The sequence below is a fragment of the Plectrocnemia conspersa genome, unplaced genomic scaffold (assembly GCF_051122295.1).
Source record: "Plectrocnemia conspersa isolate PC_06_02 unplaced genomic scaffold, ASM5112229v1 ptg000008l, whole genome shotgun sequence".
In the NCBI taxonomy this organism is placed as follows: domain Eukaryota; kingdom Metazoa; phylum Arthropoda; class Insecta; order Trichoptera; family Polycentropodidae; genus Plectrocnemia; species Plectrocnemia conspersa.
Window position 1 is genome coordinate 14,125,663 of NW_028277172.1, and position 16,580 is coordinate 14,142,242.

General features: G+C 32.1%; 1 protein-coding gene across 5 annotated transcripts in view; it reads right to left on the reverse strand.

Annotated features, from left to right (window-relative positions):
• The window catches only part of LOC148233078 (leucine-rich repeat flightless-interacting protein 2), a 29,323-nt gene extending 14,689 nt beyond the window's left edge, over positions 1 to 14,634 (reverse strand). The window contains exons 1-2 of one of the 5 annotated variants that reach the window (XM_088190585.1): positions 13,029 to 14,634; positions 9,976 to 10,085 (exon numbers count right to left, since the gene is read on the reverse strand). In XM_088190585.1, the coding sequence (XP_088046711.1) occupies positions 9,976 to 10,056 (81 nt within the window). In that variant the 5' untranslated portion in view covers positions 10,057 to 10,085; positions 13,029 to 14,634. Of the gene's footprint in view, positions 1 to 1,534; positions 1,675 to 3,544; positions 3,758 to 7,795; positions 7,938 to 9,975; positions 10,086 to 13,028 lie in introns of those variants that run through there. The other 4 variants (XM_088190584.1, XM_088190587.1, XM_088190583.1 and 1 more) reach the window with 4 other exon arrangements.
• Between the last annotated feature and the right edge of the window lie 1,946 nt (positions 14,635 to 16,580).

The window sequence follows — 16,580 nt, forward strand, 5'->3', positions numbered from 1 at the left end:
GTTTAAAATTTACACGAACACTGAATTGGTATGTACAATTATAATTATAATAAATGTTTTATCAACGAAGAGTAAAAAAAAATTTTTTCTTTAAACAATTAAAAAAAATATGAAACTAATTCTAAATATGTATATAATTTTAACTTGTGTCGACCGTTTGCTATACAAAGGTTATAACGATGTTTCACATAACAACTTTAAAGATATAAATAATGATAAGTCCTTTCTAAAAAATATAGTTTAAATAATTTTATAAGAAAATTATTATAAAAGTGATGCAACTTCAGTTTCCGAACTTGAAAAAAAATTTGGATATCTTCGGATTTTTTTATTAATCTAACATTTGATGTATTTAATTTATTATGAAAAATATCAATTAAATGGCCGCCTTTAGACCTTTTGCAGCAGCCGATCCATTTCGTAAATGTGTTGTTGTAATTACCATTTGATACTTTGAACACTCGTGATTGATTTACAGTGCTGCCTATTTATGAAACTCGCCCTGAATTGGATCATCATGTAGAAAGCGTGGGCTTATCAAATACAATTTCTGAGTGCTGCCGATAACCCCCTCACTTCGACAGGCGCCAGGGATAATAACAGTTTTGAACCACGCCTGACAGTTGATTTTGGGTCGTCTACCAGACCAGATTCGGACATATATAAAAACATACTAACATTAGTAAAAGAAGCATATTTAATTTAGTTGGTTTACAGATCCCAAAATTCACACCAATCGTTAGCTTTTTAATTGAAATTTCAGTCTCATTTTAGAGTCGCAAAATCAGAGAAATCAGACGCACTTTAAATGCAAATTTAAATTAAAAATATAACCATAATAATACATTAATAACGGTTGGTCGCAATTAATAAAACATATTGTAGAGACTGTAATCTCTGAGGTATTTGAGGGAGAGAGATTTTTTTTCATATGATACATGCATGCACCTATCGAAAATACTAGAAGTAAAAAATAATAACTACTGGTGGACGAAGGTCACGAGAAATAACGTTGAAACCAATCAACTGTCGGGTAAGCGTTGATAATAGATAACAGAGCAAATTAGGAGCATTTGTGATCGGTATTCGTAAACAAGACGATCACGAAATCGCAAATGTGTTTTTATTAGTGCCCACAAAATGCTTTATTAATAACTCGTTTCAAAATAACAGCATGGGAGAAATTATCACCAAGACCAGGAACGAGAAATACACCTATAATTTCCAAATTGAGCTCACTTGATATGTTTTTTTCAAATAAGCCATATATCATAAACGCAAAGAACCACAACGAAATAACGGACAAGGTGTGAAATTCTTGTGTTTCAGGAAATTTGCCACAGCTCATTAGCGTTTAAATTTTCGCCAAAAAAACTTGGCGAGCAACTGACTAGAACGCGTCGTGACACATTTCTTCTTTTACTTCCGCAAAACAACACTATTTTATCGGTCAGTTCGAAGACCTTGGAAACGTAGGAAACTTTTGCAAGTATTGCAAAACAAATCACTTTGGGTGCACTCCGCATATACTGACACAATTTTTTCCTCCAATCTCATAAGAAAATGCAGTCAGCTTAGATTCTTCACAACGAACAAATGGAACCGTGGATCAGATATGGAGCTGTCTCGCGGTACTGGTCTATGACATGTCAATCCGCGCAGACCGGTCGCCGTCTGTCATCTTTCTTCTTCGAAGTGATAATAAATAAACGATTCTGCAGAAAAAAAGTTTGTCCCGCAATAGCGTCATCGACGCGTGTGGTGAGATGACATCATCTTCAAGTGTCACTGCGGTTCGAAGAGAGGCTGGGTGTACCCGAACGGTCGTTGCAATAATTTGCATGCGCTGCGTTGGAAAGCGAGAATCTTCACCGCTGTGAATGCGAATGGCGATTGTTGACACGAATCGACATTATTAGTTCGACAAAAAATGCACCATAAATTCAAGGACCAATGCTTTATTGCTTGTTTTTTTAATTAGTTAGAACTGTGTCACAAAAAAGGTATTTAGTGTTTTATATAGTTCAAGGATTATTCATCAAAAAATTCATAGACCTTTTTTACGAATCTCGAAACTTCCACGCTCCACATAGGGTAAACCTTTGCTAATCCAAGTTATACAGTTGTAAATTCCTCTAAATACAATATCTATTTCCTCACAGACACATTGCCTATTTTTATAGTAGTATTGTGGTGGCACACTGAATCGTCGAGTTGTATTTAAATTGTATAAGATGCGAGTCATAGACACAATGAAATTTTTATTGCTACACACATGAATAAAAAGCGATGGCATTTGAGCAGATAGCAAGAAAGTTTTTTATTTAGGGCAATTGATTAGCGATACGACTCTAAAAAATCCTCTACGGCGCAATTAACACTTGTAAAGCGGGATTTATTTTGGCGTATAATAATCTCAAACGCCGCCGAAATATAAAGTACTGAAACGTAAATATAATTTATTATTTTTACTCGAATAAATGCATATGCCAAGCAATGGTATCGCTATATGACTCTTCAGCGGTTGTCTCTTTGTGGTTGTTTTAGAAAATTAGTTAAGGCTACAACTATAGTTGACATATATGGTATTACTTGAAGTCTAATTTTTTATAAATAAAACACTCTTGAGAGTAGAAAAGAAATACATAGTGATTTTCAAAAGCAACAGTATAATGTGCAAATATAGATTGTGGGTTTCTTTAAAATCTTTAAAAGATTAAATGTAAGTGTTATTAAAGTTATTTAAAGGATTAATAATGCGGCATTTCATCCAACACCTCAATATTAAAAATCAACAAATTAAACAGAAATATAAAAAATATATATTTAGGAATCAAACGAAGAAATACAGAAAGTGTTTAAATTAATAGTAAGTGTTAAGTTAAAACCTACAATGGATTAAACGCTGCGTTACGTAAGATTTACAGAAATGTTTAGCGGACCGCTAAATGAATGGTAGTGCGTTTAAGAAAATCTAAAAATTATGTACATGGAATAGTTGAGCGTTAAAACTTTTAAGATATACATATATGTACGACGTATTGTTTAGAGCAATTAGAATATCTGCAATAAAAAACCTTGACGCGTTTATAAATCTAGGTTCTAGGCTATTATTTTTTTAATACAAATAGATACACTAGTAATATGAATACATCTTAGTTTTGCGAGTAACTTTAGTCGACGTTTCTCTATGGAAATTACAACCCAAAAATTCTTAAATTTTGCGACCTTGCCAAGAGTAACTCTCCTATCTTTTTCAGCACTTGGTGCGAATCGTCATGACCTTTCTCGTGTTATTTTCGCCCATCGAATCTTAACGATACAGTTACACAATCACATAGGCGGAATGCCGCCGCCGTCGTCTAGCGGAAGAGCAAAACCTAAAGGACAGCGTCGTTCCTGCACCGAAATAGCACGCAGTGCATCGCGACGAGTGCACTCAGGTGTTTATATATATAGAAGGAGTCGTCCATGCCGGCGCGGAGAGACGAATTCCTGTCAAAGTGTTCCGAACCTCAATGAAGGCAAGATGTTCTTTGAATACCTGCGGAGGCTTGGGGTCGCCGATGAAGACGAATGACGGGACGCTCACTGGACCCAAGCAGTCGGACAGAGAAGGCAGCTGAGGGATGACCCAACGAGGCGCTCCCAAGAACTGCGGAGCCACCCCTACGATGATGGACGCCAGCGCCATGTTCACCATGATTGTGAAGTATTTTGAGGAGGCAACCTCCAGCTCCAGGTCCAGGCGTAGACTGAGCGCTCCAGCGAAATATGCCGGATGCACGCGCTGGAGAGAACGACCGAAGAAGACAGAAGAAGAAGAAGAAGAGATGGGGAGTAGGAGTAGGAGGAAGCTGAGCGGCCGCTGATAAGAGGTAAACAAACGTATTGCATAACGCTTTTAGGTGTCGCCTTATACGGATAAAATAAAAACACATACACAATGTGCGTGTATGGTATTTATAAACGCTCAAGCCATATGAAGCGACTTCCTTCCGGGTGAGCTTCAAATATAAGCAAAGGGTAAAATATGGATGGCAACAGACATTAGTTTTATGGCTTTTGAGACGTTTATTGCAACCATTCGTTAACAGCGCTCATTAAAATATCCAGAAACTTTAAAAGCGTCGGATTTATCTTTTATATTTATAATATGTTATAACGCAGAGATTTGGACTGTCAAAGTTTCAAAGGGGGGTTAATTAATTTCTTAGTCGTATTCCAAGCTTTTTTTTACAAAAATAAATAATTTCTGGGGAAAACTATTTCTTAAAATCTACAGTTTATAGAAAATTCCGTTAAAAATATGAAGGAAAAAAGTAAAGTAATAATTTCTTCTACATCCATAAAAAAATCTCATTGCAAAGCACAATAGACTAAGTAAATTACAATCAGATTGTTAATAATTATTATTCAAATAAGGGTAGTGAAAATACTTTTTCCAATATATTTTGTTTGTTAAAATGTAAGTAGTTTTTATATGAAAACCATTATAAAAGTGATCCAAACTTTCCGAACTTGAAAAAAAATTAGGATATCTTCGGATTTTTTTATTAATCTAACATTTGATGTATTTCATTTATTATGAAAAATAATATCAATTAAATGGCCGCCTTTAGACTTTTTGTAGCAACCGATCCTTTCGAACTTTTTCGTACATTTCGGGCGGTATCTTGGCGGATGTTAATGGTTTTAAGGTGCTCTAACGTTTCGGCGTACACGACTCTGTGTAGCCCCACAAAAAAAAACAACGGCGTTAAATCGCGTGATCTTGTAGGCCAGTCGATGGAAACTTTTGATGCAAAACATCCAACGTTGCACTCGATGTGCGCCGTCTTGTTAGATCCACATGTCTTCGATTTCTTGCTAAAAATAATCGGTTATTATGCACCTATAGCGCTCACCATTGACTGTTCATGTTCGACCTTCATCGTTAAAAAAAAAATAAGGCGCAATGACACCGCCTGACCACAATGCGCACCAAACAATCACCTTTTGGGCATGTAATGGTCTTTCGTGAATCACATGAAAATTTCCCTCGCCCCATTTGCGGCAATTTTGCTTATAACATATCCAGAAAGGTGGAAATGTGCCTTATCTGTTTTCAATTTTTTTTTGAAAAATCAGCATCAACTTGCTGCTGCTCTTAACCCTTTGGCTACCGAAATCCGATATATCGGCTTTTGCTACACTAGCGAGAACTGCCGGATCCGACGGCTCCGAAATCGTAGTATCCAATACATTTGCAACCGTCTGTAGGGTAATTGCTTCAGGGGTTTATAACATTTTTTCAAATATATGTTATAAATATATTATAATCATTATTTTTATACATATACACACACATATATATATATATATATATATATATATATATATATATATATATATATATATATATATATATATATATATATATTTACATATATATATACTATATATATATATATATATATATATATATATATATATATATATATATATATATATATATATATATATATACATATATATATACATAAATATATATATATATATATATATATATATATATATATATATATATATATATATATTTACATATATATATACTATATATATATATATATATATATACTATATATATATATATATATATATATATATATATATTTACATATATATATACTTAAATATATATATATATATATATATATATATATATATAAATAAAACTTTTCATAAATTAATAAAATATGATATTTTTAAATAATGGTTTAAGTAAAAATACCATACAGACTGTTGAATATATATATATATATATATATATATATATATATATATATATATATATATATATATATATATATACATATATATATACATATATATATATACATAAATATATATATATATACATATATATATACATAAATATATATACATAAATATATATATATATATATATATATATATATATATATATATATATATATTCAACAGTCTGTATGGTATTTTTACTTAAACCATTATTTAAAAATATCATATTTTATTAATTTATGAAAAGTTTTATTTACATTTTAAAAATAAATAACATATTATATATCATTGTTATGGATTCCTGTTCGGAGTTCGGCCGTTCAGATCTCGTATTTTTTAATACGTCATGCGATAATGACTCTTATTACAGCGCAAATAAGAATTAAAATAACACACAATCGCATATTCGTCATTAATTAGGTCAAGTTCACTGCAGACAGCGTCGCACGCCGCGACAGCATGTTTACAAAATAAAATACACATTTTGACTTTTTAATTATTTAATAAAAAGTCCCGGCAGTTCTGGAACATTTTTCCAAAAATGCCCGGCATCCAAAGGGTTAACACCCAATCAGGGTAAATTATTAATCTGAATTATATACAGGTGTAGATGCAAGACCAGATGCAAAATGCGCCAAAGGGGGCCATAAGATAAGCCCAAAAGCTGCGAACGCTGACGAATCGACAATTTCGGGTCTTCGGCCACACTTTCACTTAAAGCAGCAATATTCTCTGGTGAACCAGCGCCACGTTGATGCACAGGCTTTTCCCTATCTTCAACGCTTTGTTTCTTCAAATTTTTTCACTACATTGCGAATTGTTCGCCCATAATCTTCACGTAAATTAAAAAAAAAACAATTCGTACAGAATAGTTTTTTCTGTACAACGATTGAACAATTTTAATGCATTGAGCGGTTTTAATACGCGTGATCATTGACAGCTGTCTGATTTACAGTGCTGTTAACACAATAACTCAAATTAGATCAACCTGTATTTCTTAGTGCTTATTATATTAACGATTATAATAATCTAGTTCTTACAAATAAATCGAAAAAAAATGTAAATAAATATCATGAACAGTTTATTCATTAACGTTTAAAGAAAAATATATATAATGTCTTGCTATGTGACAATTCTTAAAATAAAACTTTTTGTTACGCATTCCGTCATCAAGAGGACAATACAATATTACAAGCAATTAGGTTGTCAAGTCTTGAAACGCATGACAGTATTATTTAATGAATGTGTCGAGTACATAGACATAAAATGATATTCTTATACTTGAATCTTTAATTTGGATTCATTGGAAATCACCAATAAATTGGATAATTTCTTGCCCTGACATAGTAATTATGTTTATCTCAAGAGCACTTGGATTCAAACGAAGTGTTGCCAATAACAACACTCGTTATGATCAATAATCATGATCATAGGCTTACGAATATATTACAACCCTTGCACTCAAATGAGCGTTCGAATCTGCAGGTCTGATATCGCGACCAATCAACCGCGAAACTCATTGATGCGTTTAAGGTCGTCGTAATCGTCGACTGGTTGTGAGTAGCAAAAATCCACAATCACAACAGTCGAAAACAACTCGCAGCACGCGTAATGTGAGTCATGGTGCTAAGAAGTGTCGGCTATCAGAAAGATGCTCGTTTGAGCGATTGTTCACAAGATTAACCACTATACCACAAATATATTATTATTTTTAATTTTCATTCTCCACATCACGTCCGAGCGTCTCTAATTATGAAACGAATCTTAATTATTACTAAATTTAGACAAGTTACGTCAGTTAAAAATATATTTTTATTAATAAAAAAGCTTTTTTCAATCTATTAAAATCTTATTTAATATCGATACATTAGTTTGCAATGAGCGTAGACATTCAATGAATAATTTAGAATTGAATTACAATCGTCAATCGCATTTTTAAGGAGTTAAAGAATCTTTAGAATTTGTCGACGCTAATCAATGAAAGCCTGCCTACCTTCACCATCTCGAACTAGGGGATCGCCACTCGCGTGACACTCCTGCCACTATATAATCACGGGCAAGTTGTGTGGCCTGATTTCTAAAAACGTGCGGGAGACACGGGAAGTGGGGTATTTCGGGCGAAACGGGATTTGTCCGGCCGACTTTTGCATCTTTCCATTGTGCTTTTGTCAGAGACACAAATAAAACTGCGCGTGCACTCCGCCGATGCGAAATCGGATATTGAATAAAAATCGATGCAAAAAGGATCGCCCAATCGAGAATGGGCAGGTTCAAGGTCAGTTTTTGGTCAATAATATCATAAAATGAGTATAAAAGCGAAAGGTATGTGACAGGTTTTATGTATATGTATGTTAAAACTTATATTATACATCGGTTTTCCACCATTAGAGATTTTATAAAATAAGTATTGAGATAGTCGAAAAGATGACATCAGCCCCAATCCCAATAAAGGAGATGAAATAAAAAAACATAAAGCGCAGTGAGAATTTCTGTATTTTTTTAAAAAGTAATTCATTTTTAAAGAAAAAGGTTATAATAAAAGCAACATTTTAAATGATATTCCCCCACGAGCCCCCTCTCTAAATGACGTAACTGCTTAGAATCCACGTCAAAAGCAATAAAATTGTGCCGTCGCAGTGGAAACGCTCGGTTATCTAGCGTGAATGTTAAGACTTTTTATAACAATATTACGACTTACAATCTGTGCAAATAGAATGAAGCAAAAAGTGCAAATCGAATGAAGCATATCTAAACCGATTTTTGACCAATAGGAGAGCACAAAAAACAATTATCCCTTCTCAGAAGTCAAAAACTCACGTCAAAAGCAATAAAATCGTGCCATCGCCATTGCATTTTATTGCTTTTGACGTAAATTTTTGACTTCTGAGAAGTGATAATGATTTTTGCGCCCTCCTATTGATAAAAATTCAGTTTGAATATACTAATATCGGCAAGGATAGCTGTCATATTTTTAAAAGATAGTGTAATATCCAAGTGCAGACAAATTATGGAGCAATATGCGAGATACAATGTCCGTCTATACTTCTTCTTCCACTTATTTTCCCCTGAGAAATGAATTATCGTAGTTTTTATTTTAGACTATAATTCGGTCAAGTTGGATTCGGTTAATTTGTGTAGATTAGCGTTGGGTTTGAACAGCAAATGTACGTTTCGCAACTATCAAATTGAGTTTCATAGACGTTTTAGAGCAGCATATAATTTCACTAGCGCTAATCAGTTAAAATATATTTTGCTACCTAAAATATATGTATATCTACTGGTGAAAATATATTTGGACTTCACTAGTAAAAATAAAACTTAAAACTGAAAAATACACATTAAACATATATCTATATCTACTTGTGAAAATGTATTCTGATGATTTCAATGAAATGATATGCTTAAAAAAAAAATCGGGATAGATTCGACTGTTTTTTTTTTAAGGATAACTCGAGAATTTCTGGTTTAGAATCAAGGACATTTCAGATTTTTCCATGAGGGGGGGGGGGCAAAAGTTGGCCAGTCAGTGTTCCTTTTTTTAATATTTAGATTTCATTAAGATTCAAGGGGGTGCAAATGCGCCAACATGTCCTCCCCCAAATGATATCCCTGCTTACACCTTGATTAATAATAATAAAATCATTCTTCTCATATAAGTATTCCTAGATTTCCCTAATCTCATGCACAAATATGAAATATGTTAAGTGCACTAAAATGTATACAATTTGCGAGTACCAAGATACAATAATATATTTAACACAATCGTCAGCACATGTATCATAACTTATACTATTCTAAAATTAATAAACCATTACGCTGTAATCTATATTAATTATTAGCATAAAAGTAAATAATTCACTGTCTAATAGGTAATAGCAGCAAAATGAAAATTATATTTAAAAATTGGGGATATGATATTATTATTAAAAGAAACTGCAATGGAAAATTTTTTTAACAATGAAATAATCAGATAATTCAAAAATATGAACATAACACAATTTCTTATCATATATAAAAGATAAGTAAACAAGATATAAAAGTACAAAAGAGGTGCAATGTTTTTATGGAACATCAAATAGAGCGACGGTGAGTCGCTTTTATCAACAAGTACTTGTTGTGATATCTGACGAGTGAAAATTCCAATGACGTTTAATAAATATGTCCATAGCTAACCTCTTTAGCGATCTGATCGAGAGCCTGGTCTTCGGCCGACACTTTCGTCTGCGTCCTCTGTCTTCTACCCGTTGTGTCCATCTTGAGTTATCTATTTTTCGAAGATTAATCTGCAACAAAGATATATGATTAGAAATTTGTTATATTATAGCTATTTAAAGCAAATTTTAACGAGCTTATATAATAATTTAGACGAGCTACATTACATCCTGATAAATAATGTATTTATGCAAACTGCTAATGAGTGCTAAATGTGTAGAAAATTGAGAATAAATTATGCATTGTTAAGTTTTGAATAATGTACTAATACAAATTTTAGTTGTTAAGTATTTTGTATGTAGTAGTAATACGAGACTAATGTAATGGAATCAGTGGTGGTTAGGCTGCAGCAATAAAAGTTGTAAGATTGAAAAAAATATCGTTAATAAAATTAAAATATGTACTACATATAAGATAGTATATTAGACAAAAATAATTTACTAAGTTACATACATAAAAGTATTTAAAATATAAACATTTTTAATATTTCATTCTATACTGGGAGACCTGCAGCTTCACAGCCTATATGGACGAACCACCACTGAATGGAATACTACTGATTTAATCATTAAATAATGTACTCGGCCGATTTGTAAACTGCAGAATTATACCATATGCTCTGTGGTACAGCTATATGACGATTTTTTTTGCAGCTGGCAATAAACATTTCCAAGAATGAGGTTAAAAATGTAGATGCAGTTTTAAAATTCGTTTCATTGCAAAAAATTGACAAAATGTCCATCGGCTGAACCAAACGGTTTAAGAATAAGCTTTTGGTTGACTACATTATAACTATCAATAATTAAATATCAGCCTTTTAGAAAATGTGTGGTATTAATTGCAAAAAAAGTAAAGTGTGCCATTGAAAAATGGCAGTTTTTATTTGTTTTAAAATATTTGGTATTTGTTAAGTTAGTAGCCATGCTCAAAATCACCAGTTGTTTCTCTGCACTCCGTTTCCCGTGCTGTTTAAACCCAAACCTGACTTAAACAAATTTATCATTACACCGTTATTATATTCCTTTAGGTTAGGTTTGGGTTTGAACAGCAAATTGACGTTTCGCAACTGTATAATTTGAGCGTGGCGCCATGCTAACTAACAAAAAACCACATATTTTTTGGCACAGATTAAATATATTTTATGAAATAAAATATATACACATATTGAAGTGGCACAAAAATTACTTATAAATCATTTGGTTAGTAAACAAAAGTGCGAAAAGAAGTAAGCACTTTTATAAAAAAAGTTTTCGTATTTTTAGTGGAATAAGTCAGTGAATAATACCTAAAAGATCTGGGTTTGAATCCCATATGAACCCTTGTGTTTTTATGAGATCATATTTACTGATTATTAAATAGTTAAAATTCTGATTGTTATCAAAGATTAGGTTTTCCAAGATTTTCCTAATCGTGATCAATAATTAACCACTTCATACTTGAAATATTTTTTAAAAATTGTTCAAAAACCCGATATTATTTTCTTCACTCATTTTTAGGTAAATAATAAATATACAATAGAAAAACTAAATTTTTTTTACAGCATTTACTCGAAAAAACACGTTTTTTTAAAAAGACAACTTAAATGAGCAATGTATAAGTTGATTGTTCTATAAAACGAATTGTTTGTGCATTGTTTCAGAACAGTGAACACCCCATGAATAACGTTATGCAATGTATCCTTTTCCGAAAATTTACCTTGCATAAATGCACAAACAACAGCAAAGTAATTATTTAAATGCACATATCTCTTAAAAGAAATCCTGTTAAATGGAGAAATAAAACAAAATATGCAAGGAAAAAAACACCTAATGGGCCATATGAAAACTACGCACATGTGCAACCCTTTGGTGTAACGCCATGCGAAATCCTACACATGTGTGGGACCTGTTCTTAAGTGGTTAAGATCAAATCGAACTAGGTCGTGCATAGGTACATCTATTGTTTATAAGCTATAATAATAGTTCATAATTAATAAAATAGATGTCACTGATTTAAAGATTTTCTTTTCAGTTGGTGTCAGCCATTTACTTAGTAGTTGTTTTATTTTATTAACCCAGTTTTAATGCATTGCACTAACACGCAAAGATTTACAGTTAATAAAATTCCAGATTTTATCCATTATAAAAATTCAAAAGATAAAATTTAAGATAGATCTGTATATGAAAGGATATTTAAAGTTTTTTAACGGAGTTAAAAATTTCTAAAATAGCCATCTTTACCTTCCGAAGCAATTTTGTAATATTTATCAACAAAAATCTTGGAATTTTATTTAGTGTAATACTCATGGGAATCTTTAGCAATATATTTCAATAATAAATGTTTATCATTTCTTAATTCTTTTACCTAAATGTTTTTAATTAAGCAAAACATCATTGAATCATTTGATAGTTTGATGGCAAATATATTTTACTATGAATTTTATAAAGCAGTTGCAAGGAAGCAAAATTGCTAACGTAGGTTGGATTGCTTAGCTCTTTTATTGCCAAGATATATATTTTAATAATAAAATAAATTTAAAAAAGTTATTTTTTTCAAGTTGCGATATGAGATCTTCTGCAATAAGATTGTAATAAAATAGTACTGGAAAAAAAATATTTTACGGATCGTTTTTAGTGTAACATTGAGCTATAATAAAATGCTAATTGAATTACAAACGGTAATATTGAGGAATGACTAAAATATCTATAAATTAGGGCTCGAGTTAGAAGCGTGAATCAGCTGTGCAAGTGAATCGTAAAATCTACGATAAGATAACGTGGTAACGCTTGTTTTTTTAGTTGATTCGGAGCAAACAGTATTCGCATCGCATTGCACAGATGTTTCTAAGACGCACGATGCGCCGCATGTGTCCAAAAATCAGTCTCGACGTCGAGCTTTACTCTGTCGGTTCGTTTTCGAGTTTCGGGGGGCGTAGTCCTACGCCAAGTTTGACGTTTGCGCAGCGGGGCGAGCCTGACGAGTATTTTTAGCGTCACCCGGTGACAGGCGGGCGAGGGGTGCGGGGAGGATCGCACCTGAGGGATCTACGGAGGCGTCGGGGGGCCCCAGAGCGGAGTCGGCGCATCGGGCCGAGGCTGAGGCTGCGCCGCTCTCTCCGCACAGAGGCGGCCGGCTCACGCACACATTCACACGCCAGACTTGAACCAGGGTTGCCACCGTCACGACGCTATTTCTTAAACATTGGAGAGCTAACAAAATTATTTAGCGTTTTCACATTTTTTAAGTACTTGTTAATTATATCGGCGCCACGCTTAGAAACCAATGGTTATGAACATTTTTTTGCTTTTACCTCTAACGTATTCGAAAGTGGTCAATGTTTTGCTATATAAATACGTTTTAAAATTTAAAACTAAATTTTTATGGCTGTGAGCGTGTTTATTCTCCAACCATCCAAAATCACAAATAACCGTTTATCGGTGTCGTCGATAACACTGAACAACACAGATAAAAGGTTAAATACGATTTTAACCGAAGTTTGTTCTTCGTTAATACTTAAGCAATTGGCGATTTCTATGGTCTAATAATATATATTTTTTTTAAATTAAACAAATTCTTTATTTGTTAATACATTTCATAATTTGTATACGTGATACATTATTCAGTAATAATATTTAGTACCTAACCCAAGTTATTACCTTAATCTACAACATTATCTGTTTTTTTAAATTATTATATTAGTCTAAATTACTAAGCTAATTATTTATAGAGTAAAAGTTGACAAAAACCTCTTTGCGGTTAATATGTTTTACATTTTGAAATAAATCAACTATCTCTCTAATTTTATTAGTCAGTCGTCTTATCAGCTTAACAATTTGTTTTGCTATTTTATTTTTACCATATTGTCCTAATCAGAATATCAGTGAGAAAAATAAATGTAATTTGACTTCACAAGATCTCATAGTACACTTACAAAGAATTTATTATAATACCCAATGATTGGAAGAGTATTTTGTGAATTACAAATTATTCGTCAAAGAATACACGCTATTATCTCTAATTTGTTAGGAATAGCGTAGTGAATGGCATTAAAGTTAAGCTTAAACTGTGATTGTAACCCAAATAATCAAACCTAAGCATAAGTATCTTTGTTAGAAGAAAAGAGAATTCTACGAATTAATAGGTAAAAACACTCTCCGATCTTGTCCGCTGCAAACATTATCACATAATCTCGTATTTTGAAAAGAAAATAAATGATTTTTAAATTTATCAATATACCGGTAATTATAAATATATTTATTGGTAATTCAATAATGGAATTTAGCTGTATTTACGAATAACAGTAATGCATGCTAAACTAGTTACAAGTTAGAGATTTGATCAAATAGAAAGTTTTAAGCAAGAGAACACGGCTTTAGTTTAAGCATAATATATGAATTTGCATTGGAAATTATCAAGAAAAAACCTCTCAAAAAACAATTAGAGAAAAGTTCATCAAAATGAAGGTGATGAAATTAATTAATGGGGATTGCAGCGAAGTAAAAATGTAACGAATAACTTTGCTAAAATAGTATTGAGCAGTGTATATAAGACATATCCGATTTTTAATGAAATCAAAGTTTCACTATTTTCTTTTAAAGTTGACGAATCAACATATTTATTAAGATGATATCTAAGAATAGTTGATATGTTAAAGTGCACTTGATACTATTACAAAAAGTGAAGATATAAAAAATAAGATAAATGCGTTTTCAGAGACAAACACTAAAGCGGAAAAGTGTCTATGGGGTTTGTAAGGATGTTACAATAGCTATGCTAGTGTCAAAGTCAGACTTTCAAAAAAGATAAGTAAGTCACATTAAATCTGTAGTTCTTAACAACTGTGCAAATATGACATTTATTTTGATCACAAGGTTGTTCTTTTCTACACAGCTGTACGTTGATTGTCGAAAGGAAATATTATGAATCGAGTTGAAAGATGAAATTGAGTTGTTTCTGTAAAGGAAAAGGAAACGACTTTGTGGCTTATTATAATTACGAAACCTGGTTGAAAGGAGTTAATAAGTAATATTAAAACTTATATTTAATGAGAATTATGATCTTTTTATAATGATACCAACTTAAATAATATTGGCGCTGTCAGTCTCACTTTTTAGTTAAAAGACTCCGTGACCGCATTAAATCAACATTCATCTATACCGAATGACGAAAATACAATAAAATGTTTCTTGCCGAAGCCTATAGTCCAAGATTAAGTGTGATTATCTGCTTTTTCAACAGCAGTCTTGTTACCCACTTTTGAATTTAAATTTCACATTTTCGATATTTTAATTAATTTATCTTTTTGCTTCTTCAGCACTTCAAAATGTAAGGATATCACATAGGTTTTCTATAGCAGTGCTCTTCAACCTAAAACATTCGTGGCCCGGTGAAAATGGGAAAAATATTTCGCGGACCGGCGTCAACACAAAATAAAAACTAATGTTAGATAGAATATTATTCATTTAATGCTATAAAATTACAATTTTTTGTTAGTGCGACATTTGCTGCTGCTTTTTTGCAAGCAAATTTGATATACGTGGTTACAGCGTGTTTTCTGAGAGACGAAGCGCTGAACTAACGTCCAATGGATTCCTCTGTTTGGTTTTTATTACTGACATAGATGAAACAGTCTTTTCACACAAACATGAAGTTGAAAAAACTACCAAGAATCTTGTATTCCTCGAATCGGGTGAACGTTTGCACGGACACGGCAATAATTTCTTGCAGACCGGCGCCGGTCTGCGGACCACCAGGTTGAAGACCACTGCTCTATAGTAGTCTTTACGAGCTATGTGCTACACTATGAAACTAAAAATATGTATTTTATTTAAACATACATATATATTTTTAGATATTTTGATATAGAATCCCTTATTTATTAGTTAATAACTTTTCTAGGAGAGGAATGCAGCAAAAACTATATAATATACGAGTAGAACATAAAAAAGTAAAAATATCTTACTGTATTATTTATAGAACTTGAAAGGAAGTGTACATACATGTTGGCCAAACATTTTTAACTGCTAAAAATATATTTCTCCAACAATAAAATTATTCCTACGAACCATTATCATGTCTATCAAGATATGTCAATCAAAACAGTTTTAAAACAAGATAATATCATTAATGATTGACAATCCCTTCTCAATATATACACAACCTGCTGTTGGTTGCACGCAATTAACTTATGTCGTTTTAAATATTCGCCTCTCGGTTCTTTCGGCCTCGTTTAAAGCTTTAATTTAATATCCCACTGTGGTCGTATTTACTCATAAGGGCTAAGCGACAGTTTCTTGTGAGTGACGATTTCTGAGTATTACTTATACATTCCGTAGAATATTGGTTCACTTTTATCGTCTATATTCACACTCATTTCTATACAAGATTCTCTTGAAGTTTCAGTGTTGCTGAAAGGGTCACCAACATTTAAAAATTAGAATAGTCGGAAACGCTCAATATTTCATAATTATATTTTTTTTACTAGCCAGGGTAAATTACAGTTTGTTTTTTTATTCAATGGATTAAAAAAAATAAGTTTTTTATACCTGAAATAAGTTAAAAAAATATTTTTTGTGGAAAATAAACTT